The sequence below is a fragment of the Eurosta solidaginis genome, chromosome 3 (genome assembly GCF_040869045.1).
Source record: "Eurosta solidaginis isolate ZX-2024a chromosome 3, ASM4086904v1, whole genome shotgun sequence".
NCBI classification, from domain to species: domain Eukaryota; kingdom Metazoa; phylum Arthropoda; class Insecta; order Diptera; family Tephritidae; genus Eurosta; species Eurosta solidaginis.
In genome coordinates this window covers 159966429-159991339 of record NC_090321.1, presented here as the reverse complement: position 1 = coordinate 159991339, position 24911 = coordinate 159966429, and the positions used below count along the sequence as shown (strand labels likewise).

Here is a 24911-nt window from a genome sequence, read left to right as displayed (position 1 = left end):
CCCATAACCGGTTTCCGCTTTTTCGAACATTGTTCAAAATAAGAGGAAAGGGAGAAGTGAAAAAACTCACAAGGAATTTTTATTTTGAATACGAGGAATGGGAGAAGGGAAAAAACTCGCACGGAATTTTTGTTTAGAATTGGGCTGATTATCTTTTGATAAAGAAAGGCAAAAAAGGATACATTATTAAAAAAAAGTATCATCTTGGTAATATCAACAACAAATAAAGCAGCTAACCTCAAAGTTAGAAGAACAGCTGCATGTCAAATTGAGCCAAGCATATGACAATATACAAATTTTAGAGTTGTGCTTTTTCGCTCATTTCAGAGATTCGGTTCTTTCGTTCTTTATCTGATGAACGAACAAGTTGTTCTTTTTGTTCATCCGTTCCTTTTTTTCAAGCAAATTTTTTCACTGCTAACCCACAAAAAGTCAACAAGTATAGATGGGGGTGTGTATACAGCAATGCTTTGTGTAGCTATATTTAAATGTGTTATGAATAAATAAGTTAATATATATGTATAATTAACTTCAAAAAAAGTTACAAATTTCGGAAGATCCAGGAAATTGAAAGAGTACAGAGACAAATTGTAAATATGAACTTTTCAAGTTTAATAAATGTAATAATTAGTTTCTTACAAAAGATGTTTTTCATAAATAGTCCATACATATATTGTTGTAGCAGTGCCACACACAAAGATGACCACATATATCTTTAGTGTAAGTGGCATCATCGACATTCGTGCTCACTGTGAATTTCTGCGTATGTATGTATGAAATTACAATGTAGATAAAACGAACTAAAAGAACAAAATAACTAACATAACAAAAGAAAAAAATAGAACCGAAATCGAAGATCTAGTTCACTTGTTCAGTTGACAGACCCGGTCAATTGAACAAGTTCAGAACGAAACGACCAAATTCTAACAAATTTTAATAACCTCTATCATATTTACTGATAAATATACATATAAATATAGTTAGAATTTTGTCTCACCTTTAAGTGGCGATATACATACATTTGTGTATATATTGTCTTATACGCTTGCGTCTTTTAGTGTAATAAAAATTATATGTATGTATAACTAAACGCAACAAATTCAAAGTTTACACTAACACGTAATTAACTTAAATTAGTTTTTGGTTTTGGCTATATATTACATAGTTGTAAATATTAAACATATCTTCAGTTTTAACTTGGCGTGTGTACAAATTGTATATGAGTAAACGAGGATAAACGACATATCAAAATTGGTGTCTGGTACTTTATGATATTATCTAGTAATAATATTAGCTGTCAACATTTTCGTTTCAGTTTAAACTCAAAATGAATATATTATGTTAACTCCATGACAGATCGTAACCTTTCCAGTTAGCATTTGGCGCCAAGTAAATTCGACGTTGTTGGTAAAGGAATGATACTATGCCATGGTATGCAGTACGCGGTACTCCACTCTGTAAAAGATAAACAAATTTATTAATAACTTGTATAAAGATAGAAGTATAAGTTGGGTATTACTTTATATGCCATATTGGGAAAGTAACATTCAGCGAGCCTGTGCATTCTGCGATTATGGTAACGGGACCTGGCCCTTCAATGGATGAACTAGTTTCTAAATTAAACAGCTATCTTCCCGGTCTTTCTAGTTTCTTCACCTAGCGCAACCTCCGACTATCATCGACAAAATCCACGGCCAATCTGTTCCGACTTGGAATTAACAGATGACGCAAATATTGGACGTTCACGTCGATGGTTTTACGCTACCGACTGTCAGTCACCCAAAGTTCTTAGGGGTAATGTTCGATAATACTCTCATCTTCAAGGCGCATGCCACCGAAATTGTATCTAAAGTATAAAGCCGTAACAAAATACTGAAGTGGCTTGCTGGAAGCACTTGGGGAAAATATAAAGAAACGTTGCTAGCCACGTAAAAAGCAATTGGCCGGCTGCTCATGTGCTAGAAGTCACTAGTTTGGTCGCCTGGTCTTAAAAACACACACTGGAAAAGGCTGCAGGACTGTCAAAATGCTGCAAACAGAACTGACACGGGATGTCTCCTTATGAGATCACTGTCTCCTGAACATCACCTACATAGTGAGGCCAAAGAGCTCAACATTAAATAACACAACGAAATGCTGAACAAGCAGTTTTTGCTAAACTGTCACAAACCGTGACACCCTGGCAAACAACTGCTTGATCTTGCCTCTCCTCCAAGGCGGTTAAGGGAACATCTCCATAAGCACTATGATGAGATACGGCACCTGCCAACGCAGCCGCTTGATCCAGACAAGCATAAGAAGGTCCTAGGCAAAATCCACACATAATCGGTAAACGCCTTTGCCAAAACGGGCCCGGTGTACCCTGTTATCAATATACAATATCCTACTTTTGCAGAAGAAGAAACCACACTACCAAGGGAAACACGGATTACCCTGGCCAAACTTCATTCTGGATACTGTTACAGGTTGACCTCTTACTATGTCTCCACATGACACCAACCATCTTTTTAACTGTGATGTGGAACCTACGCCTCTAACACCAACCTCCCTATTGTACGCCTCTGTTGAAACTGCCAGTTTCCTTGGACTTCCCTTAGAGGACTTTAGCGAAAATTAGTGAGTGGTCGCACCCATTGGACGGGGCGAAGCACTGGTAACACAAAAACAACAGCCTCATGCACAAAAATCAATCATTTTCTAAAACTCGAGTCTCGGAGTAAATGTGGGTATATTATTCGCATAGCAAAAACAAACAAGCCACCGTTTACTCAGACACTAGAGTCGGAGCAAATGTTTGTTTCTTATGACTTATCTTAGAAAAGGCAAAACTATTTTGTTTGACATTGATTTAGCCACACTATCTCAGATTATTAAATAATGAATCATTTACATTATAACTAGTTTCGAGTAAATTGACAGTTTATTTTACCATTGATACCAAACGAAAGTTGGTTTGTTTTAATGGCGTAAGTTTGCCTTAATAAGCATATGTGACCTGGAATCATGAAACGACCCTATTGTGCGAAAACAAGTTTTCGAGAAAAAAGCGTTTAAAGTTTTTGCTTAGCTTGACTCTGTGTAGCGGCTGGCCGTTGTGTACGAATTTTGTAATTAAAATTTAATTAACTTCTCAATAAGCTACAAGCTTGAAACTTGTAATATAGTTCAGAACGATGATAAGGCAATAATAATAAGAAAAAAACTCCGATAGGTGGCGTATGGATCGGTGTATTTCAAAAATCGTATTTGTGGTCCGATTTGGCTTTAAATGCGATTTGTAAAAAAACTAAGGATAGAAAATTGCGGGTTGTTCCAATGGAAAGAGCGTTAAATTCCCTATAAGAATAAGAATCACTCAAAAAGTGAAGAACGGTATTTTCGCACAATATGGTCGTTTCAGGATTCCAGGTCACATATAACGAAGAGGTTACATGTACTTTAAATTAATATATCCCTTTAGCCAGTAAAAGCTATTAAAAAGTGTAAATGTTACGTTTAATTGCAACCAGTATCTAAATGTGTCTTTTGAATATGAATCTCCATACAAATAGGAAAAAATAAAATTGTTGCAAAAATTATATAACCTCCAGATTAGCGACCTTGGTAGTTGGCTGATTAATACATTAGTAAAAAAATAGTTTAAATCAATACTTTAAGTGCAAACTTGTTGAAAATAGTCCTACATGATGGTTTCAAGGCAACGTAATGAAGACTTGGTTGCATTTTTTAAATTCTCCATTCGAAAATTCGGTAGATATCTGCAATTGAAAGTTATCTGCATTAGAAGGTAAATTTTTGAAAATACGTTAATGCTGCGTTTTGGTGTGAACCTCCGCATTTGTGCCCCAATATGCGTTTTTTTTTTTTCAAAGCGAAAGTGGTGGCCTAAGAACAACTGATTGTTTGTTCTTGCCATGTTTTTAGTAAGTTTTAGTAATTCTGAAGTTCAGTAAAACGAACATTCACACAGTAAAATGGTTTTGAATTCGCTTTTGTCACCTTGCAGGAATTCGGTTTTTTATTTTATTTAGTTAACAGAATAATTTATTTTAAAACGCACGAATCCTCTGCGTTATTGGGTGTAATTTAACTTGTACAACTACCTAAAATTTTTAAGAAAAGTTCAGTGGGTTTCAGATATTGAAAAAATGAAGTTAACTCAAAATTTTCAAATACGATAAAGCATTCTGAAAAAGTACACTAACAAATTTGCAATATAATTTACGGGAAATTTGACTTAGCTTGATGAAAGCGGAGTACTCAAGCTATAAAGAGTCCAAAAAATCCATAGGGATATTATGCAGATATTTTCTGTTCCAATTGAAAATCGTATTCTGGAAAGTTTTGCTTCGCATGAGTTTTAAATTTGGGCCTTTTTATCGCTTCTCCAAATTACACCTTGCAAAACAATTAAATTACCTTCTTTTAAAAAGGGGCGGTGCCACGCCCGTTGGCCAAAATTTTACTAATTTTCTATTCTGCGTCATAAGGTCAACCCACCTACCAAGTTTCATCGCTTTATCCGTCTTTGGTAATGAATTATCGCACTTTTTCAGTTTTTCGAAATTTTCGATATCGAAAAAGTGGGCGTGGTTATAGTCCGATTTCGTTTATTTGAAATAGCGATCTGAGATGAGTACCCAGGAACTTACATACCAAATTTCATTAAGATACCTCAAAATTTACTCGAGTTATCGTGTTTGCGGACAGACGAACGGACGGACGGACATGGCTAAATGAATTTCTTATTTCGCCCAGATCATTGTGAGATATAGAAGTCTATATCTATCTCGATTACTTTATGCCATTACAGGGTACCGTGATGCGAACAAAATTAATATACTCTGTGAGCTCTGCTCAGCTGAGTTTAATAAATATATGTAAGGCGCGATAACTTCCGAAGAGATTTTAGGCCGAGCTTCTCTTCCAATTTGTGTCGTGCTCCTTTAATTTTTTCCTACAAATTGGCGGGACGGGACCTACTTGTTTTATGTCGATTCTGAACGGCATCTGCAAGGCAGATGGGTTTTCACTGAGAGCTTTTCAAGGCAGAAATACACCCGGAGTGCTTGCCAAACACTGCCGAGGGGCGACCCTGTTTAGAAAAATTGTCTTCTAATTGAAAAAACTTGTTTCTAAGGCTTTGATGTTGCTTTTCCCGGGGCGTGAACCCAGGATCGTCGGTGTGGTAGGCGGAGCACGCTACACCACGGCGGCCGCGATTATAAAGCAACCACAAATTAAGCAACATAGTTCTAGTAGTGCTGTAATCGTACTCTTCAAACTCTGAAAAGATTTGTTTGGTTTCGCATTGTTTAAGAATAATAGGTTTAAAATTATCTTCGTTCAAAAGAAATGGGCTTTAAATCGACTCTTTCAATAGTTTTCAATAATGGGAGACATAAGTATATCGCCCGTTTTATTGTATGCTGATGTAATGCAAAATTTACATTTTTCGAGACTTTAAGTTACCCCACAACAGCCGATTGGTAAGATTATGTTCACATACACAGAATACTTCCAGAGACAAAGATTACCGGCCCAGTGGTCTTTGAATTTAATATTTGTAATGAAACTATGTATATGAAAAAATTATTTGTGTTTTTCGAACAAATTAAAATTTTGCATTACATTTGTTTACAATAAAACGGGCGATATGTAGTGTTGTTCCGATATCACCTTGTAATCGATAACTGTACTCATATAAAGGGATCAAGAAAAGTAATGGATACCAATATTGGTATCGAAGGATAGTACCCGATACCTACTCGTATCGTACTCATTAAAAATATCAGTAAAACTTTCGAAAATTAATAAGTGGCTTATTTATTGAAGCAACTAACTCAATTGCCTCATAACCATGGAAACCTCACAAACGAAAAGATTTTTCATACATATAAGTTTGTTAGCTGTGTAAGGTTATATCGAAACTCGATGGGCACGCGTAGACTTGTGTGTATTTACATGCGTCCACAGTTCGAAACTGCGCGTGGTTGCATTTGGTAACAGACGCGCAGACAAGCATAAACACAGCGCGTCCCCAATTATGATGGCATCGTTCATGCTAAACCATCTAAAGCAGTCGGCCCAGACGCCATAGCCATGCCGATGGCTAAAAAACTTGGCAAAGAGGGATTTATTTATCTAGCTCATGTATTCAACCTGTCCTTGTCCACCTTCGTCATCCCGGAAAATTGGAAAATGGCCAGGGTGGTTCCATCGTAGGAAAATCTTATCATCCGATATCTCTCCTATCGCCAGTAGCCAAGACACTTGAAGTCATTCTGCTTCCCTACTTCACTGCAATCTTGCGTCTTGCCAACCATCAGCATGGCTTTCGAATAATACATAGCACTACCACCGCGCTAAACGCCATTAACACGCAGAGAAATGGCGGATTTAATCAAAAACCCCACCACAGAACAATACTAGTAGCGATAGACCTATCAAAAGCTTTTGATACGGTCTACCACGGCACGTTACTTAAAAACTTGGAAAGGTCCTCCCTTCCTCCAAACCTTCAAAGGTGACCGCAAATAATCTGCCTGATCGGCAAGCATCGCTGCAATTCAAGAACGTAACATCTAAACCCAGGAGAATGAAACAAGTACCACAGGGTGGTGTCCCATCCCCGCTTTTCTGTAAGGAATTTGGCTCGCCACATCCTAGCCTGCTACGTGTACGACAAGTGCAGGAGCACAATAAGTATTTTCCTAAATGGGCGGTACGTTAATTTCACAAGAGGTTGACTATATCTAAAATGAGGTCGCGGCATTTCTTCTTTGCTGCTACTTAAAGAGTGGCGCAAATACTAGTCCAACTCACGATTAAATGATACACCGTGCACTTTTCTCTGATATGACTATATCAAATTTGTTCTGGATATAGGATCAAATCAATTTAAAAGATCAAGCCATAAGAAAGAGTTTATCCTTTTTACGAAGTTGGCCCTCAAAACATAGTTTCGCCTTTTCAAAGTGCCAAATTAGATCTTGCGTAGTTTTTTAGTTAACCTACTGCTAAAAGCAAAAAAAGTAGTCAACTGAATGTTATACTGTTTTCACACAGAAACTTAATGATCTCATTTCACCTGCTAATGAAATCGTAATTTTTTTGCTTTCACACAGAAGTAACTGCTCGATTAGTATGAAGGATGAGACAGACAATCATGGCGGAACGATACAAGGTGGGAGCATGGTGACATACCTACAAACAAAAAAATTCCATATACTTGTAAATTCGATGGACAAATGTCAAAATCGTACTGCGCTGGTAGTTGATGTATCAAATCAAATAAAAAAGGTTATAATCAGCTGTTCGATGCGGCCACCTTGTATCGTTCCGCCATGCAGACAATGACATTTGCTTTGAAAACTAAGAAACGGAGACGGAAGCGGAACGCTGCCAACAGAGTTGCATTGTGCTTTTGACTTCATTAGGCATTCGATTAGCTACTAATGAAATAATAATAGATTCGAATTTTGTAGGGAAGATTGAGCTCAATACGCGTCTTAATGTAGAAAATTGCCTTTATTATTCAATAAGCCTTCTGTGTGAAATTAGTATTATACTTTCTTTCCTTGCAAATTTATATTAATGACGTTGTACTTGACCCCATACTTATTAAAAGCCTTATATTTCGAATGTTTTTAACTGTTTTATGAACTTGAAAAGATAAAAACGTAAGAGAAGAATGCAGAGTTCCCGTATTTTTAGTTTCAAAGCACATACCTAGGTTCGAAGAACTAAGAAATTACTTATTTCACAATATCTTCAAAAAAGTTGGTGTCATAAAATAGCCAGTCGAGTGCTTTACAGTATTATCATGAAAATTTATGGTGTATAATATAATTGTTGTTTGGACTAGTAACAAATATTGTTGGCAAACAAAAAATAATATATATGAGTTAAGCGGGGATTGCCCGTATTGCTTTAAATGTATGAAAACATTTATTTGGAGCAATTTTTCATTTTTATAATTTATTTAATAATCTGGGAAAAATTTAAACAACGTGACATCAGGACGGACAAGGCGACAGCTGTTTCGATTATACCTTGTAAATCTCTTCAAAGCCTTTTCTCCCGGGAGTGGGATTCGAACCCTACGATGGTTGAAAGTGTTACAAACGCATTCAGCCACGTCATGCCTTAGTTGTTGTAAAGTTTTTCCCAATTGCCTTCTTTGCATATTTTATTCTTTTACACACTGCATACTTCGTATGTAATTATGTGTTAAAGTTGTGCTTGTTGGTAAGAGAAAAAGCTTTGAAGAAATTTACAAGTTATAATCGAAACAGCTGTCGCCTTGTCCGTCCTGATGTCACGTTGTTTAAAATTTTCCCATATTATTAAATAAAAAATAATATGATTTGTTTGAGATTATTTGTATTTTTAATAAAATTTACCTTAAAGTCATTCATGAGTCCTAAAATTGATGTAATATATTTATATTGCTCTCTTGTCGTATATTGTATTCGAACTGGTCCATCAGTTTTAATGAGATTTCTACGCAATTCTTCGTATGTTACAATGGGGTAAGAATAAACATCATTCAAAAAAAGTTTATCGTAGTTTTCCTAAAATATTCGCATTTATTGTTACTTTTCTAATAGTCTTCCAAAAGCTTTACTTACTCTTAATAAATAGCTGAGGTTCATTTTAGAAAAATTTACAAAATGGTCACTAAGTTTTATATACTTCAGATGTTTGTCGAAGAATAATCCGCTGCAAAGAAATAGCTGTATTAATTTAATTTCTATTTGAGCTATGAAAAACTCACTTCGAAACGCCAATCTTTCCGAAAGTTCTCGTTCTTGATATTTCCGGTCTTATGCAGGCTCGCTCTTTTCGCTGTTCCGGATGGCGTATCCAATCGTCCCAAAAGCTTTCAAATGATAAGTAATAAAAGTTTACTTTACTTTCAAGATAGCATACAAACATCCCTATGGCTATACAGAGAACAACAAGAACACAGAATTGAATACATCGAGCCATAACCGCAAACCAATTTTTGATTTCCTGTTTTTGATAGAATGTGACAGGCTATTAAGACATGTACGAGCTCCAAAATTTCGAGGCCTTATTAAACATGCCGGTACGAAATTATAGACAAAGCAATTTTGAAACAAGCGCTCGAAAAATTCAGTTTGTTTTTTTGCAGATTTGTTTTTTTTTTTATACTACGTTTCTCCCAAACCAAAAGTTCGTGTTTACCAGTGTTTCATGCAAAATAAGGACTGTTCCGAAAATAAGTACACACCTTTAATTTATTATTTCTCGTAGTGCATGTCCCCTTATGGGTTAAGCAATGCTAGAGAATGTGGTCTATCCTGGTTTTTCTATTGGCTTCTTCACCGATAGATTTGACGGTATCACGAATTGAAGAACAAGAGCATGAAACATAGTGCACAATTTCCTTAGTAAAAATAAATATTTGCAATTAAAAGTAAGTAATTAAAAGCCGCTAAAATTGCACAAGATCATTGTACAAGTGCCAAATAATGATGCATTTTTTTTATTTAGAAATACTTGTAAGCTAAGGTTCTTCCAAAATATGGAGACACATATATAGGATAAAATACGTCAAGGAAGATGGGCACCTAAATGCGTAGAAATTAATCTATATCAGCGCAAAATTTTGCGAAACATAAAGATCCACTGGTACAATAATAAAATTTGCTAATCAATGACATGATTTGAAAAGCAGGGAGTATAAAAACAAAAGGGGAAGCGGTTGCAATTTGGAAGACAAGGCGCACCAATATTTGATGGTAGAAAATGATTAGTGAATTAGAACAGATAATTAAAGCTACATACAAATGGATGAACAAATTTTATCTAGTTCCAGTTTTGCATTAAACCGACGGAGGTTTCTGTATACGTTCCAGTGTCACCAGTTGCCATAACAAAGTTTGGTAAAACAAGTAAGGAAGGCTAAGTTCGGGTGTAACCGAACATTACATACTCAGTTGAGAGCTATGGAGACAAAATAAGGAAAATCACCATGTAGGAAAATGAACCTAGGGTAACCCTGGAATGTGGTTGTATGACATGTGTATCAAATGGAAGGTATTAAAGAGTATTTTAAGAGAGAGTAGCCCATTGTTCTATGGATGGCCGCCATTTAGGGATATCGCCATAAAGGTGGACCAGGGCTGACTCTAGATTATGTTTGTACGATATGAGTATCAAATGAAAGCTGTTAATGAGTATTTTGAAAAGGAGTGATCCTTAGTTCCATAGGTGGACGCCGTTTCGAGATATCGCCATAAAGGTGGACCAGGGGTGTCTCTAGAATGTGTTTGTACGATATGGGAATCAAATGAAAGGTGTTACTGAGCATTTTAAGAGGGAGTGGGCATTAGGTCTATAGGTGGACGCCTTTTCGATATATCGCCATTAGGGTGGGCCAGGGGTGACTCTAGAATGTTTGTACGATATGGGTATCAAACGAAAAGTGTTACTGAGCATTTTAAGAGGGAGTGGGCATTAGGGCTATAGGTGGACGCCTTTTCGAAATGTCGCCATTAGGGTGGGCCAGGGGTGACTCTAGAATGTGTTTGTATGATATGGGTATCAAATGAAAGATGGTAATGAGTATTTTAAAAGGGAGTAATCCTTAGTTCTATAGGTGGACGCCTTTTCGAGATATCGCCATAAAGGTGGACCAAGGGTGACTCTAGAATGTTTGTACGATATGGGTATCAAACGAATGGTGTTACAGAGCATTTTAAGAGGGAGTGGGCATTAGGTCTATAGGTGGACGCCTTTTCGAGATATCGCCATTAGGGTGGGCCAGGGGTGACTCTAGAATGTTTGTACGATATGGGTATCAAACGAAAAGTGTTACTGAGCATTTTAAGAGGGAGTGGGCATTAGGTCTATAGGTGGACACCTTTTCGAGATATCGCCATTAGGGTGGGCCAGGGGTGACTGTAGAATGTTTGTACGATATGGGTATCAAACGAAAGGTGTTACTGAGCATTTTAAGAGGGAGTGGGCATTAGGTCTATAGGTGGACGCCTTTTCGAGATATCGCCATTAGGGTGGGCCAGGGGTGACTCTAGAATGTGTTTGTACGATATGGGTATCAAATGAAAGGTGGTAATGAGTATTTTAAAAGGGAGTAATCCTTAGTTCTATAGGTGGATGCCTTTTCGAGATATCACCATAAAGGTGGGCCAAGGGCGACTCTAGAATGTTTGTACGATATGGGTATCAAACGAAAGGTGTTACTGAACATTTTAAGAGGGAGTGGGCATTAGGTCTATAGGTGGACGCCTTTTCGAGATATCGCCATTAGGATGGGCCAGGGTGACTCTAGAATGTGTTTGTACGATATGGGTATCAAATGAAAGGTGGTAATGAGTATTTTAAAAGGGAGTAATCCTTAGTTCTATAGGTGGACGCCTTTTCGAGATATCGCCATTAGGGTGGGCCAGGGGTGACTCTAGAATGTTTGTACGATATGGGTATCAAACGAAAGGTGTTACTGAGCATTTTAAGAGGGAGTGGGCATTAGGTCTATAGGTGGACGCCTTTTCGAGATATCGCCATTAGGGTGGGCCAGGGGTGACTCTAGAATGTTTGTACGATATGGGTATCAAACGAAAGGTGTTACTGAGCATTTTAAGAGGGAGTGGACATTAGGTCTATAGGTGGATGCCTTTTCGAGATATCGCCATTAGGGTGGGCCAGGGGTGACTGTAGAATGGTTGTACGATATGGGTATCAAACGAAAGGTGTTACTGAGCATTTTAAGAGGGAGTGGGCATTAGGTCTATAGGTGGACGCTTTTTCGAGATATCGCCATTAGGGTGGGCCAGGGTGACTCTAGAATGTGTTTGTACGATATGGATATCAAATTAAAGGTGTTAATGAGGGTTTTAAAAGCGAGTGGCCCTTAGATATATATGTGAAGGCGTTCTCGCGATATCGACCAAAATGTGGACCAGGTGATCCAGAAAATCATCTGACGGGTACTGCTAATTTATTTATATATGCAATACCACTAACAGTATTCCTGCCAAGATTCCAAGGGCTGTTGATTTCGCCTTGTAGAACTTTTTCATTTTCTTCTACTTAATATGGTAGGTGTCACACCCATTTTACAAAGCTTTTTCCAAAGTTATATTTTGCGTCAATAAACCAATCCAGTTACCATGTTTCATCCCTTTTTTCGTATTTGGTATAGAATTATGGCATTTTTTTTCATTTTTCGTAATTTTCGATATCGATAAAGTGGGCGTGGTTATGGTCGGATTTCGGCCATATTTTATACCAAGATAAAGTGAGTTCAGATAAGTACGTGGGCTAAGTTTAGTAAAGATATATCGGTTTTTGCTCAAGTTATTGTGTTAACGGCCGAGCGGAAGGATAGACGGTGGACTGTGTATAAAAACTGGGCGTGGCTTCCACTGATTTCGCCCATTTTCACAGAGAACAGTTACCGTCATAGAATCATGCCCCTACCAAATTTGAGAAGGATTGGTAAATTTTTGTTCGACTTATGGCATTAAAAGTATTCTAGTCAAACTATATGAAAATGGGCGGAGCCACGCCCATTTTGAAATTTTCTTTTATTTTTGTATTTTGTTGCATCATATCATTACTGGAGTTGAATTTTGACTTAATTTACTTATATACAGTAAAGATATTAAATTTTTTGTTAAAATTTGAATTAAAAAAAAATTTTTTTTTAAAATGAGCGTGTTCTTCATCCAATTTCGCTAATTTTTATTTAGCACATATATAGTAATACAGTGGACCCTCGGTTAATGAACGCCCCGCATAACGAACATTTCGCATAACGAATACATTTTTTTGGGAAAAAAGTTTCGCTTTACGAACGAAGTCTCGCATAACAACCTAAACAGGGGAAACCCCGAATTCACATTATTGGGCTGTCTGCGTTTAGCTTTTGCTTCATAGTTCAGAATTTTGTTTTATTTTAGTGCAGAATTGTTCGTAAAATTAACAAGACGTGTTGAAACATACAAATTTTTTATTTTTAATTTTGCTTTTATAAAAATTGCAAAATAACTAACATAAAATGCCCTCAAAAAAAAATTCGGAAAAGGAGAAAAATACAAGGACCAAAATAACTATTGAAATGAAACTCAAGATCATTCAAAAACATAAAGGAGGTTTGGGTGTGGCTGGTTTAGGACGTGCGTTCAACTTGTCGAAATCAACGATTTCTACTATCCTCAAGAATCAGGACAAGCTTGAGGTGCTAAACGCTTCAAAGGGAGTATCAAGAGTTTCTTCGCAACGACCACAAATTCTCGATGATGTTGAAAGATTGCTTTTGATATGGATTAACGAAAAGCAAATGCAAGCTGACACAATTTCGCAGAATATAATTTGTGAGAAGGCTAAAACGATATTCACTACTCTGATTGAAAAGTCGCCAGGAACATCAACAGCAAGAAGGGAAGACTTCAAAGCAAGTAAGGGGTGGTTCGAGAATTTCAAAAAACGTACTGGTATTCATAGCGTTATAAGGCATGGTGAAGCAGCAAGCTCAGACGCTAAGGCTGCCGAGAGTTATGTAGGCGAATTCAAGAAGCTTGTGGATACTGAGGGTTACTTGCCCCAGCAGGTGTTTAATTGCGACGAAACGGGTCTTTTTTGGAAAAAGATGCCCAAGCGAACTTACATAACAGTAGAGGAGAAAGCAATGCCCGGCCATAAGCCAATGAAAGACCGCCTTACTCTGCTTTTTTGTTCCAATGCAAGTGGCGACTTGAAAATAAAACCGCTACTTGTCTATCATTCAGAGAATCCACGTGCCTTCAAAAAGCATAATGTTGACAAGAGTAAGCTAAATGTCATGTGGAAGTCGAACAGTAAAGCTTGGGTGACACGTGTTCTTTTTACTGAGTGGATCAATAATGTTTTTGGCCCCTCTGTGCTGAAATATTTGATTGAGATGGATTTGCCTCTTCGTGTCCTGCTTATTATGGATAACGCTCCTTCACATCCACCAAGTTTACAAGATGAACTCATTGAAGAGTTTAAATTCATTAAAATTCACTTTTTGCCACCTAATACAACCCCATTGCTTCAGCCCATGGATCAGCAAGTGATTTCTAACTTCAAGAAGCTTTACACAAAAGAACTTTTCCAGCATTGCTTTGACGTGACTGAAAAAACAAATCTTACTCTAAAAGAGTTTTGGAAAGATCACTTCCACATTGTTGCCTGTCTCAAAATTATTGATAAGGCATGGAAAGGCGTTACTAAGAGAACTCTCGAATCTTCCTGGAAAAATCTTTGGCCCGACCGCTTTGCCGAATGCACATTTGAAGGACTCGACGCAGTATCTACGGATCCAATAACCAACGAAATAATATTTTTGGCTGACCGTATTGGGCTAGAGGTGGATGGAAATGACATCGCTGAACTTATGGCAGAGCACAGTGAAGATCTGACTACCGACGAGCTTATAGAATTGCAATGTGATTTACAACAAGATGTTAAGAAGCAAACTTTATCAGACGAGGAGATAACCGAAGAACAGCAACCGTCTAGTGCAATCAGAGAAATGCTCAAAGCATGGGAGTTTGTGGCATCATACGTTAAAAAGCATCACCCCAGTCAGACAGCGGCAGTACGTGCAACAGAATTATTCAACGATAATGCTGTGTCCCATTTTGAACAAATTTTGAAGGGACGTCAGAAACAAACGACTCTAGACAGTTTTTTGCTTAATGTAGATTAATAATGCTAGGTACTAGGTTTCTTTCAATAAAAATTCAAATTGAAACATATAAGACTGTATTTTTTTTCGACCTGGAACGCATTATTTTAGTTTACATTGATTCTTATAGGAATAATGGTTTTGCTTAACGAACGTTTTGCATAACGAGCAAGATGCTAGAACCAATTGTGTACGTTAACCGAGGGTCCACTGTAGTAGTAACGTTCCTGCCAAACTTCATCATGATATCTTCAACGACTGCCAAATTACAGCTTGCAAAACTTTTAAATTACCTTCTTGTAAAAGTGGGCGGTGCCACGGCCATTGTCCAAAATCTTACTGATTTTCTATTCTGCGTCATAACGTCAACCCATCTACCAAGTTTCATCGCTTTAACCGCCTTTGGCAATGAATTATCGCATTTTTTCGGTTTTTCGAAATTTTCGATATCGAAAAAGTGGGCGTGGTTATAGTCCGATATCGTTCATTTTAAATAGCGATCTGAGATGAGTGCCCAGGAATCTGCATACCAAATTTCATCAAGATACCTCAAAATTTACTCAAGTTATCGTGTTAACGGCTCAATCAAATTTTTTTCGATACTGATGATTTTGATATATGGAAGTCTATATCTATCTCGATTCCTTTATACCTGTACAACCAACCGTTATCCAATCAAAGTTAATATACTCTGTGAGCTCTGCTCAACTGAGTATAAAAATACTTTCATAGTAAAATATTTGTATTAAGGCTGTATTTGTCACATAAGGGCAATATATCCCAGAAATAAAGTACGAGGAGGATTACAGGTAACGTTTGACACCTTTCTATTGTAAAACATTGTGTCAGCTTTATTTTCCCCAAGTTTGGTCCCTATAAATTTCATCAGATATAAAGCAGGACTGTATAGCAAAAGCTTGATCAGTTAAATAAAAAAAAAGAGAATCTACCAAAATTCCTAAAATTGCGCCCAATAGAACATTACTGGGTTAGTGAGAGCTTGAGTTGTACATACCGTCGCAATATATTATTTACGAAAAACATACATTGGTTACTTCTCTCGAAAAATGTGTGCACATTTTTAACAAAGCTGCTGAAAAGAATTCTCTTTGAAAACTAAGAGATTCATTGAGATGAGTGCCCAGGACCTCCAGCTGGTTAAGGGTTATAATATACCCGCGGTAGGTATGCCTGTCGTAAGAGGCGACTAAAATACCAGATTCAAGGGGTTGTGCAGCGCAACCTTTTCATGCTGCCAGCGCAATATATAGCTTCTCCAAACCCAATTCCTCATGGAACTTGGGGTGGGGAGGGAGGGATGGCTTGAAGGTTTAATGTGGCCATATAAATCTTTCCCGAGATGGTCGGGCTAGCACCTTAATGGAGCTGTGTTACCGGAGCGTACCGGGTCTGTATCCGGCAAAGGACCATCACATCGATAACATTCCCCAAAGCCTTCGGGGAGCAACCTTATCGCTACAAAACAAGAACAACAAGAGTGCCCAGGAACTTACATACCAAATTTCATTAAGATACCTCAAAATTCACTCAAGTTATCGTGTTTATGGACAGACGGACGGACGGGCATGGCTACATGAATTTCTTGTTTCGCCCAGGATCATTTTGATATATAGAAGTCTACATCTATCTCGATTAGTTTATGCCGTTACGGGGTACCGTTATGCGAACAAAATTAATATGCTCTGTGAGCTCTGCTCAGCTTAGTATAATAAAGCGTGCACTTCCTTTTCGGAAAATTTCTTGTCTTTGACAGAAATGATATTTTTGACGTGAAACTCAAAGGGTTGGTATTAACTATGTATATTATTGTTCAAGTTAACTCGCATTAGTTCTGTGCAGCGACACTGATTCTTTCGAGAAACTAGTTGTAAAGGAGACTTCTGCAGCAAGAAGTTTCGGAGATATCTTTTTGCCTTTCACATAAGTAGATATCTCAATTCTTATCGGAGATATCGCCGAAAATCGGACCCAGATAGGCCCAAAATCTACTTATACAATGTTGATACCAAATAAATCTTTCACTTGGGTATCCCAACCAGTTTCAGGGATATCGTTAAAAATGAGGCAGATAGGCCTAGAACCGCGAACCAAACAAAAGGCGCTAATATGAAGTAAAGTTTTCACTTCAATATTGCAGACATAGCTTGGAACTGTCGGGCCATATGTAGGACTTGGTAGGGCCGACATCACAAACAACAGGAGTGCCAGATCACTTCCGTATTTTAATAGGTTTTGATAACATAATAAAATTTGTCAAAAATTCGATTGTATAACCAAAGTTTTAACGATACTTTTAATTTCCAAGTTTCAACCTTTTTTGGAGACAACGATCAAAATGCAAACTCAGGAATGGCCAAATTGTGCTAATGAGAACTGCGGTTAAGGCTGCTTTCGTTTTGAAGTGAATAGAAAATAGAATAATAAAAACTAAAACTACCTTTATAATAATAATATTTATTTAGTCTTGAAATTATTACATTTCTTACAGACTAGTTACAGGTAAAGATAGACTACCAACTATTTTAACAGGTCATTTAGTAGCATTTTAAATCTTTTTTCACAGTAGGAGAAGTCCAAAACTGAAGAATTTTGAAGCAAGTTAAACCCTTTTAGAGCTCTAACAACAGGAGCATTGGCCGCATAATTGGTCCTAGCCAGCCCAACGTAAAATGTAGCATGATTCCTTAAACAAATATTAGGAATAAGAAAGAATATACGTTCAAGTAAAAAGGGGCAGTCAACCACCCAGATATTAAATTAAAAATGAAAGTGAGAGATAGGAAGGTTCTCCTACAGTTTAATGTCTTGAGATCAATAAGCATACATGTAGATTCATACGCCGGAACAGGAAGATCAAAACGAAGGGACGCAGAGCGTACTTTATAAAGACTTTCTGAACTCTCTCCAAACGATTATATGACAGGAATAATACGGACGCCAAATAATAACAGCATATTCAAGTCTCGAGCGCACCAGGGAGGTAAAGAGAGTTTTTAAGGTATACGGATCCGAGAAATCTGAGCTGAAACGTCTGACAAAAGCCAGCATAGAGTAAGACTTAGCTATAATATAATTAAGATGGCTTTGAAACGAGAACTTCGAGTCAAAGGCCACCCCCAGATCAGTGATTTTGGAAACAATGCTTAGTTGTGAGCCTGCAATATAATATGAAGTAGGGGAGCGAGATTTGGAATAGGAGACATGGGAGCATTTTTTAATATTTAAGGGAAGCATATTTTTCTGGCACCAAGCTACAACATTGTCTAGATCACTCTGAAGTTTTACAAGTCAGCGGGACACGTAATATTACTAAAAATCTTCATGTCATCAGCATACAAGAAAAATTTTGAAAATTTAAAACAACTAGTAATATCGTTGATGAAAATCACAAAAAGAATTAGGCCTAAAATGCTACCCTGAGGAACGCCTGAAGAAGCAATGAAAGAGTACGCCGACACCCAGTCAACTACAACTGAACAAGATCGATTTGAGAGATACGATTTGATCCAGCTTAAAAAACTTGAGTGGAAGCCAAACCACCGTAACTTCGATAATAAGATACGATGATTAACTTTATCAAACGCTTTCGAAAAATCAGTATACACGTTGTCAACTTGGGTCCGGTTACTAAAAGCTTCAATGCAGTATTCGGAGAAAACTGCTAAATTAGAGGTAGTTGATCTCCCCGACATGAAACCATGCTGGTCTACCGAGATGAGACGACTAATGGCAAAGAAAATTTTATTTTTTATTATACATTCAAAAAGTTTTGGGATAGTCGAAATTTTAGAAATTGGACGATAATTGGTGATATCATTTTTATTGCCAGATTTAAAAATTGGCGTAATAAAGGAGATTTTCCATGCGTCAATGAAAACACCTTGCCCAAGAGATTTATAAAAAGCAGCCATATTGGGTAGGCGAGGGCTGAACAATTCTTAAAAAGTTTAGACGACAAACCATCAACATCAGTCTGGGACGACAAATTGATTTTACGAATCCTCAGTTCAACATCGTCTAAAGAGATTTCAAGAGCCACAAAGTTTAGCGCGGAACCACTAGCACCAAGGCCACTGTAAAAATCACTCCTACTCAAATTAGAGTCGGCCTCAAACTTCGAGCTGAAAAAATCCGCAAAAAGAATCGCAGCAACTGATGCTGAATCAGCTTGTGTATCCTTGTAAAATACAACAGAGGGAATACTCGAACACGATTTTTTAGACTTCATAAAACGCCAAAAAGCTTTCGGATTCAGTTTAATATCCTCTTCGAATATTCTTATATAGTTATGCTTCAAGACTTTGCTCAATGATTTAAACTCGTTCAAATATTTTATATACATTTCTTTGTAAAAACGAAGCCTTGAATTTTTAAATTTTTTGAAAAACTTGTTTCTCAAATTCTTAAGTTTTTTTCAACTCCTTCGTGAACCAAGGAATTTTGTAAACTTTTTTCTTTACTTTAGGAATGTGCTCACTACAAATACAATTTAGATTATTCTTAAAAATATTGAAACAACCGGTCGCATCAACCTCAGTAAATAGCGTATCCCAATGAATACAGTCAGTTGCTGCATTAACCACATCAACATCATAATTTTTAAAACAAAACTTGGAAATTGTATCCTCTACCTCTACGTAAGTATTAAACTCATAAAATTCCAAATGAAGAACCAGCGGAACATGATGTGGACCAGGATTGGACAAAGGGTCCAGACATTCCTGGAGGCAAAAGTTCATGTTATCACTTAAAAATATGAGATCCAGTATTCTATGAAAACTTTCAATCTGAATAAGGTCACATCTTGAAAAACCGTAAATCACATATATTTCAGCAAACGCATTTGAAGACTTTGGAAGAAGCCCCCTACTACTGTCAAAAGTAGACCATTCTAATTTACTGAGTTTGAAGTCGCCAATTACGCAAACATTTTCATGGCTAGATGCTAAGGCTGAAATATTATCAACATGCTCTTTATAAAGTAAATCGCTACTAGAAGGGGCACTAATTAATAGTGTAGAAACTCCATGAACAGAAATGCAGAGGATATCCAATAGAGAATCAGCATTCGGCAAAGGCACCAAAGTCGCACGAAATTTTCGTCGAACCGCAATTAAAACGCCTCCTCCTCTTGATAAACCAGTTTTTGATGCATCGCGATCTTTACGAAAATATATATATAATATCTTTGTGAGAATGTGTATTTACTACAACACGTTGTGAGGTGGCCCGTCCTTGCGAAAAGAATGAAACGGCCGTATTTGAACATTTGTAGGCCACATTCTGGCGTTAACTACCTTAACGTAGAAGCTGAGCGGCACGCCAAGTTTAAAACTAACTTTAACCAACTCATGAATAGCAACATCCCGCTTAACGAGGGCATAACAAACCAAAAACTTAGGGTTGATTTCAGCGTACTTCGATACATAGGCAATAATATCAGCATTCGTCACGTTTGAAGAAAAAGACGACAGATGCAGCCACATCCTAAAATGACCTGAAGTTCTAGGTTATCACTCGATCCAACCACAATAGGCTTGCTCAGATTTCTGAGTAAATTTATGACAGCATTCCCACTGGGTGCATTTACTTCCTTTTCGCCAGCATTCACACTAGGTGCATTTATTTCATTCTCGGCAGAGGCATTTGTCACAGAAACGGTAACAGCGGCGGCCGACGTCGACGCCCTTTGTGAAGAATAAGGCGCCCAAGGCGAATGATCGCAAGACAAACTAGCAGCACCAGCATAAGTGTGTGCACTAGCGAGAGTAGCACCAGATGTAGTGTTAATTGCACAAACAACACTTTTTGCAGGAATAACTTTATCAACAAGCACTTCAGTGCTCTCAGTATTGTTTTTGTTCGACTCGTCAATTGGTGTATCATTAATAGGGCTCGGAATCGTATGCGCATGCAAGGTGTTGTTATTCCATTCGCCTGACTTAGCAGAGTTTGGCTGATCAGCAGATATGATTTTCTTGTTGTTTTTAGCTTTACCTTTATTTAAGTTTTTGCTACCACTACGGCGCAGTTCTTTGACCTCAGATGTGAGCGAAGCAAGCGAACCAGCAACACCTTCATCATAGAGCTTATGGATATTAATAAGTTCAGAGCGCACAATTTCTAACTCGCCAAGTAATTTGTTTTTGTCAGCTTGCAGAGAGTGAATACCAGCAACTGCACTTGCTTGCTCTGCTCGTAAACTTTTGAGTTCAGCAAGAATACATGATAAAACATTATTTTGCTCTTTATCAGTAACATTATTGTAATGCGGTGCATACTGTTGTTATAGCTGCTCTGCAACAGCATTATTTAAGGAAATACACTCTTCATGATGAGCGACAGCACAATCACCAAAAATATAAACTTGATCTGGATTTTTAAAATAATCCAAGTAACCAGCCAATGCACTAACAACGCACTGCATGTGGTAAACTTTTTTGCACTTATCACATTGCACACTGCTTTGAGCGCGCTCAAATCGATGACCACAAAAACAAGGCATATCGAACGAAGCAACGAGAAATGGATAAAATAATAAATAAAGTTATTAGAGTAACTAACAGTCTCCAACACAAATTGATAATTTTTAAAACCGTTTTTATTTTTATTTTTTATTTTTATTTTTTATTTTTCTGAGGAGCCAACAGTGTCTAGTCAAATTGTTTATATTATCCCTGAAAATATTTGTATTTCATAATTATGTATAATAGCAGAAATACAACTCGAAAAGCACAGAGCTCAAATAAACACGTCCGTACACGGCAAGGAACGATGATTTTACCATATATAATATGGATACTATAACAGAAAGTATTAAATTAGTAAGTAGTGAAGGATGACAATTACCAGCAATCCAGCAAGTTTCCAACTGATGTGTACAGGGTTATAGTCAAGCGTACTACGATCTGGACAAAAACATATTTATAAGGATTTAAAGACAAATTTATCGTCTTTTCATTTCGAAAATGAGACTTTTCCATATTTCCCCCTCCCGGTATAATTAAAATGTAGTTTGCATTTCGATCTTGCGGCAAAAATAAGTATTTTTGAAAAAACTGAATTATAAATTAGAATAAAAATGAGTTTGATTTTGCGCCATAGAAACTCTTTCCTCTATCTATACAAGTAATTTTCTCAAAATTAAGATGTTTTTCTCCTTGATTATAGGAATAACTTTTTTAAAAGTGGAGAAAATTGTATAAAAAAATTTAATTGTGTAACTGCCACGGCCGCGGCTTTCTAGTCGAGGTGCTCAATTTCACAGTCAAGTACCAACTCTTCTTCACTTATTCACTGAGCTAACTCGTACATATAATATTGTGCGAAATATCCAATCAAGGCTTTTTCTTTTCTCTACTGAACAATTGTGCTTTGCGCTTAAAATGTTTTCCGTGCCACCCATTCAATTTGCTTCATATAAACTTACGATCTTGGCCATTTAACAGACAATTCTTGCCACAAGTTTTTGGTAAGCATCCAGCCAAGTCCCGGAAAAAAGTCAGTACGATATAGTAATTCAGGTTTTGAGTTGTCAATAAATTTTTCCTTTCCATTATCATTCCACGCAGATACACACCTAAATGGATAATAAATATTTATAACTGTTAGATTAGGTGTAATATGCCGCATATACCATAGTGAAGGGTCTTGCTTAAGTAAAGTATGCGTCCCCAAAAAATATTCATAAAAATCAGGTGCGATATTTAAATCATCCTCCACAACCACTAAATATTCGTAGCCTCTTTGGAATGTGGTATTCAGTGCCCATCCATAATGGCGTGCTATTTTGTAATACCCCTTGAACTTTTTTTCACGCGGTGGCGGTAATATGTCAGACTGGTCTGGTTGTTCTATCAGTGTAACCAGTGATTCATAACTCAGGATTGCTTCTTTCGTCTTTCCGTCACCACAATCCTACAGAAAATAAGTAAATAAATAAATATTTAAATGCTTTTAGAATTAAATAACTTACCTGTGATACAATAATTGGAAATTGATCAGCATTTGGACGGTATTGCACCAAATTGTCTAAACAATTTCGAATCGATACACGATTACACGCAATTACTAATATTGGTATTACCGGCTGTCCATTGGGCATATGTGTAACTATCGGCTTTACAACCTCACCACCTTTTCCGCTGTCCGCTATTGTATTTACCGGCTGTTCATCTTCATTGTTCGGTTGCACCTTTAATTCCTTCGAATCTGGAGGATTTTTCAATTCTTTGTATGATTGTTCATTCCTAGGATTATCTAAGGTAAATTTGTCTCGCAGTATACGCAAGAGTTGCCCTACAAGTCTACTGTTTTCCTTATTTTCGGCACGAGATTCACGTTCTAATTTATTTAACTTTTGGCTTCGCGAGCGATCCCTTAATGGATACATGGTGCTATTCCTTATCAAAAAGTAATACGTTATAAAGGTCCAGGTTGTCAGAAAACCAGCGATGATAAGAATTTTACGTGAACGCATTTTTATGCAAAATAGGTGGGGATTTCGATCTAATTCGGTAGGAAATACATAAATTTTAGGCTTTTGAACCTACTTTATCATTTGAGGTCAGCTTTTTTTATTATTATTATTAAAATTCCAGTGACGCTACTAGGTGAACTTTTCTATTGACTGCCATTTCCAAAATTGCAGCAAACAACGTTGAATAAACAAATAGTTTAAGATCATTGTCTGGTTTAAATGACTGCAAAAGGCAAACTTCCTGAAATAAAAAAATATAACATTTTGTTATTAATAGCCCTGATAAAAAAAATAAATCGATTTTTCATACCTACAGGTAAACGGTGCATTTTTTGTATACAAAATATGACATGGCTACTCAAAGAAGCAAGGGCGGGACGGTCTTCAGCTGTACCGAAGACAAACAATAATCTTAAATCTAAATCTTACTCTAATTTTAATACGTTTTAGTAACAACGATCGCCCACGCTACAAGTCAAATGGTGGTAAATGTCGACAATATTGGACATCCACGCCGCTGGCATTACGATACCGACTGTTTTACATCCAAAAATACTAAATGTGATGTTCGATCAGGATCTACATTTTGGTGAGCATACAACCGCAATTGTACCAAAAATACAGAGCCGTAATAAAATCCTCAAATCTCTCGCCGGCAGCACTTGTGGTAAAGAAAAAGATACGCTCATCTCCACTTACAAAGCAATCGGCCGGCCGCTTTCATGGTACGCGTCCTCGATATGGTCGCCGAGAGAAATTAAATGCTGAACAAACAGTTTCTGTTTAATACCCAGAAACCTGGGCATCCCAACAGACATCTGATTGAAGTAGTCCCATCTCCCAGGGGCTTAATAAGTTATATGCGCAAGCATTATGAGGAAATACGGCACCGGAGAACATAGCCGTATACAAAAAAAACATACAGGTCTTCAGTGATATCCACAAAAAGACGCCGAACCTCTATGCCAGGAGTAACGTACTCTCCCTAGGAAGACGCGCGTCACTCTAGCTCATCTTCGATCTGGATACTGTAACAGGTTAAACTCTTACCTATCCAGAATAAACCCCGACATACAAAATGTATGTCATGCTTGCAATGTGTCATCAACCATCTCTTTAATTGCAATGTGGAACCAACGCCTCTTACACTCACTCTCTATTCACCTTTAAGTGAAAATATAAAAAAATTGGAGATGGAAATGTTTATTCAGGAAAAAATACCTCTATTACAAAATTGTTATTAAACAGTGTTATTGTTATCTGTATTCGAAAGAAATTGTTGACGGCTTGTGAGCACTTTGCACACAATAAATATTTGCATAAATATACTTATTGCTCTAAAATTAGTAATATGTTAGTTGGAATTGAATACCATTAAGAAAAAAAGAAGATAAGAAAAATTTTAAACACTTCCTTTATATACAACTAGCCTTTACCGGCGGCTCCGTCCGCAAAAAGAAAATAAAATATATGGGCTGCTCACGTTAGCCTTCGGTTTAAAAATTATTTCTGTCTACGTGAATAGTACAATAATGTTTTTTCGAATTAAAAAAAATACATTTTATTTTTAAGTTAAATTAATTGATATGACAGGGGTGAAGGAAATACTATTCATAGAACAAAGGGGCGAAAGTACAATTAGCTAAAACCGAATTTTTTAGATATTAATTAGAATAGTGTTGCTTTTTCGGGCATTTAGTTGGTTAA

At 37.0% G+C, this 24911-nt stretch overlaps 1 protein-coding gene across 4 annotated transcripts in view; it reads right to left on the bottom strand.

The window, feature by feature from the left end:
• Nucleotides 1–588: 588 nt before the first annotated feature.
• Nucleotides 589–24911, bottom strand: part of Mgat1 (alpha-1,3-mannosyl-glycoprotein 2-beta-N-acetylglucosaminyltransferase) — a 75294-nt gene continuing 50971 nt past the window's right edge. For all 4 annotated transcript variants that reach the window (XM_067773535.1, XM_067773533.1, XM_067773534.1 and 1 more), the window contains exons 2-8: nt 22701–23445; nt 22362–22642; nt 22155–22304; nt 8780–8884; nt 8634–8724; nt 8406–8576; nt 589–1455 (exon numbers count right to left, since the gene is read on the bottom strand). In XM_067773535.1, the coding sequence (XP_067629636.1) occupies nt 1342–1455; nt 8406–8576; nt 8634–8724; nt 8780–8884; nt 22155–22304; nt 22362–22642; nt 22701–23204 (1416 nt within the window). In that variant the 5' untranslated portion in view covers nt 23205–23445 and the 3' untranslated portion in view covers nt 589–1341. The remainder of the gene's footprint in view (nt 1456–8405; nt 8577–8633; nt 8725–8779; nt 8885–22154; nt 22305–22361; nt 22643–22700; nt 23446–24911) is intronic.